The 2638-nt window shown below is 49.6% G+C and overlaps 1 protein-coding gene across 9 annotated transcripts in view; it reads left to right on the forward strand.

Moving 5' to 3' along the window:
• LOC112139361 (gonadotropin-releasing hormone II receptor) overlaps window positions 1-2638 on the forward strand; it is a 7514-nt gene continuing 4876 nt past the window's right edge. For 2 of the 9 annotated variants that reach the window (XM_024262125.1, XM_024262123.1), the window contains exon 1: window positions 1-334. Coding sequence is in view for 2 of the 9 variants with exons in the window: in XM_024262123.1 (XP_024117891.1) it covers window positions 114-334 (221 nt within the window). In the remaining 7 variants the exon portion in view is untranslated. Of the gene's footprint in view, window positions 335-739; window positions 1039-1111; window positions 1245-2538; window positions 2635-2638 lie in introns of those variants that run through there. The other 7 variants (XM_024262128.1, XM_036210892.1, XM_024262126.1 and 4 more) reach the window with 7 other exon arrangements.

Here is a 2638-nt window from a genome sequence, read left to right on the forward strand (position 1 = left end):
TCCAGCATCCAGCCAGGAATAAGTCAGAGCCGTGAGGGGGGAGCGCTCTGCCTCCTCAGAGCAGAAGCTTTCAGCAGTGAGCGTGCACCACACATGCACGCCGTGCACCACACATGCACGCCGTGCACCACACATGCACGCCGTGCACCACACATGCACATCGCACAGGAGTGTGCCTGGCTCCGCCTCCTTACTGCAGTCTGTTCCCGCGCTTCATGCCAGTGTTTAAGAGCTGCTGCTCGGCATTCAGAACCAGTTCTGATCCAGTACCGGACCCAAATGGAGATGAGAGGACCAGACCAATGACGAAACCCGACACCGGCCCCACGAGCAGGTAGGGCCAGGCTCTTTCACAATAAAAGCCCAAAGAAACGACTGAAACTAAAACGGTGGTGTGTGTGTGTTCATGTGTGTGTGTTCATGTGTGTGTGTTTATGGATGTGTGTTTATGGATGTGTTGGGGTGTTTGTATATATTTGTGTGTGTGTGTTTGTATATATTTGTGTGTGTTTGTATATATTTGTGTGTGTGTGTTTGTATATATTTGTGTGTGTTTGTATATATTTGTGTGTGTTTGTATATATATGTGTGTGTTTGTATATATTTGTGTGTGTTTGTATATATTTGTGTGTGTTTGTATATATTTGTGTGTGTTTGTATATACTTCTGTGTTTTTTGTTTGGGTTTGTGCATGAGTGTGTTTATGGAGTGTGTGTGTGGGGGGGGGGTGTTCATGTGTGTGTATTTCTGTGTGTGTTAAAGTTGTGTCATGGCTTCTGGACCTAAAATCTTCTTCAAATCTTCTTGAATCGTTCCACCATCAGTCTGAGCGTCTTCCTGGCTCAGACTGATGCAGATTACTGATGACAGGTCACGTGATCCAAAAGGATGCTGGGTAAAAGCTGCGTGTGCACTCGGGGGTTTCAGGCCTGGTTTGGTGGCATAAACTGAAACTCATGAACGTCTCGTCACAGACGAGGAGACACAACTGAAGCAGAGGAAATCTTTCGTGTTACAAACACAAACATTTTTTTGAAAGTAAAAAAAAAGTTATTGATAGCAATCATTTAATATTTTCATTTGTTTTATTTTGAAAACATTGTGTTTGTAGTTTAGGAAACGCTGACCTGAGAACAAACATCTCTCCATACCGGCCCCGACTTCCTGCTGATGAAGGTCACATGATCACATGGTTGTAACCAGCAGGCCTGTACCGGTCAGGGACACCGTCCTCCAGCTACCAGGTCTGTGGTTCAAATCCCAACAGCTGCCAGAGTTGCCTCCAGCCCTTCTATGTTACTGATGTCCCGTGGAGCAAGGCACCAGCTGTTGGTGACCTCAGGTAGATCCGCAGCTGTCAGAGGGAACCAACCACAGTTCCCCTCACACCCCCCAGTTAAAAGAAAGTAAGAACAGTCTGTAATAGGCTGGTGTGGTGGTTAGCTCTCTAGACAGAAAGAAGGTCCTGGTTCAAATCCCAGCGGATCCCATAACCCGTCATGGGTTGAGCGGTGGCCCTAAAATGTCCCTCAGGTCAGAATGTCCTGTTCAGGACAGAACGGGTCAGAATGTCCCGTTCACACACTGACACTTTTGTCCAGGAACCCCGCCTTCAGCCTTCAATAGCAGGGGGGCTCCAGGATCCCCGTCACCCCATTGGGGGTAAAGTGCATTCAGGACCTGGAGGAGTGGAGTCTGTAAAGTTCTTTGTTTGTTCTTTGGGTCACGGGACGGCTGAGCTCAGGTTGAAGGAACCTGAAGTTCTGCAGGTTCTGCCCGCCTTCTCTGGGGTTCTCACTCATGTCTCTCACAGCAGTGCGAACTGGGAGCAGGATGGTGACTGGGTCCTCTGGACACGACCCGGGTCTGGAGTCAGAGCCGAGTCTGGACTCAATCCGGGTCTGGACTCAGAGCCGAGTCTGGACTTGTCCCGGGTCTGGACTCAGAGCTGATTCTGGACTTGACCCGGGTCTGGACTCAGAGCCGAGTCTGGACTCAATCCGGGTCTGGACTCAGAGCCGAGTCTCTTCTCAGATGCTGTGGGCTCGCTCAGGCTGAAACTCAGTCCTCACACATGAGCAAGCCGCTGGTCATGTCAACGTCTCAGCAGCAGCTTTAGCCAATCAGGTGGCGGCGGAGCCTGAGGCTCTGCGGTATCAGACGTGCAGGTTGCCAAGGTGACAGTCTGAGCAGGATCGTGCAGGTCCAGTTACAGCAGAGACTCCTCGAGCTATTTTTAGCTGGAGGGTGAGTGTTTGTGTGTGATTGTGTTGCAACTTCCTATCAGCTGTGATTGAATATGTACCCACCCCCCACCCCCCTACTTCGTTTGAATTCCCCATACAGCTTTAAAGACCTGATGACCAGGATTGATGGGTTCTGGTTGTGTGTGGTTCTGATCTGGTCTATCTGTCAACAGTCATGATCCTCATCCTCCTGGTTTCTGTCCTGGTCTTAGTTGTGGTTCTGCTCTGGGTCTTCCTTACCTGCTTGTCCTGGATGTCTGTTGTCATGGAAACGTCTCCTCTGTGTTCTCAGGATGCTCCATTGTGATGAGTGCATACAGAAAGGAAGTCCCTTTCACAATAAGAGTTGATGGACTCCGGCTGCATTGATAAGGCCACTGTAGGACAGGTGA

The sequence above is a fragment of the Oryzias melastigma genome, unplaced genomic scaffold (genome assembly GCF_002922805.2).
Source record: "Oryzias melastigma strain HK-1 unplaced genomic scaffold, ASM292280v2 sc00280, whole genome shotgun sequence".
NCBI classification, from domain to species: Eukaryota; Metazoa; Chordata; class Actinopteri; order Beloniformes; family Adrianichthyidae; genus Oryzias; species Oryzias melastigma.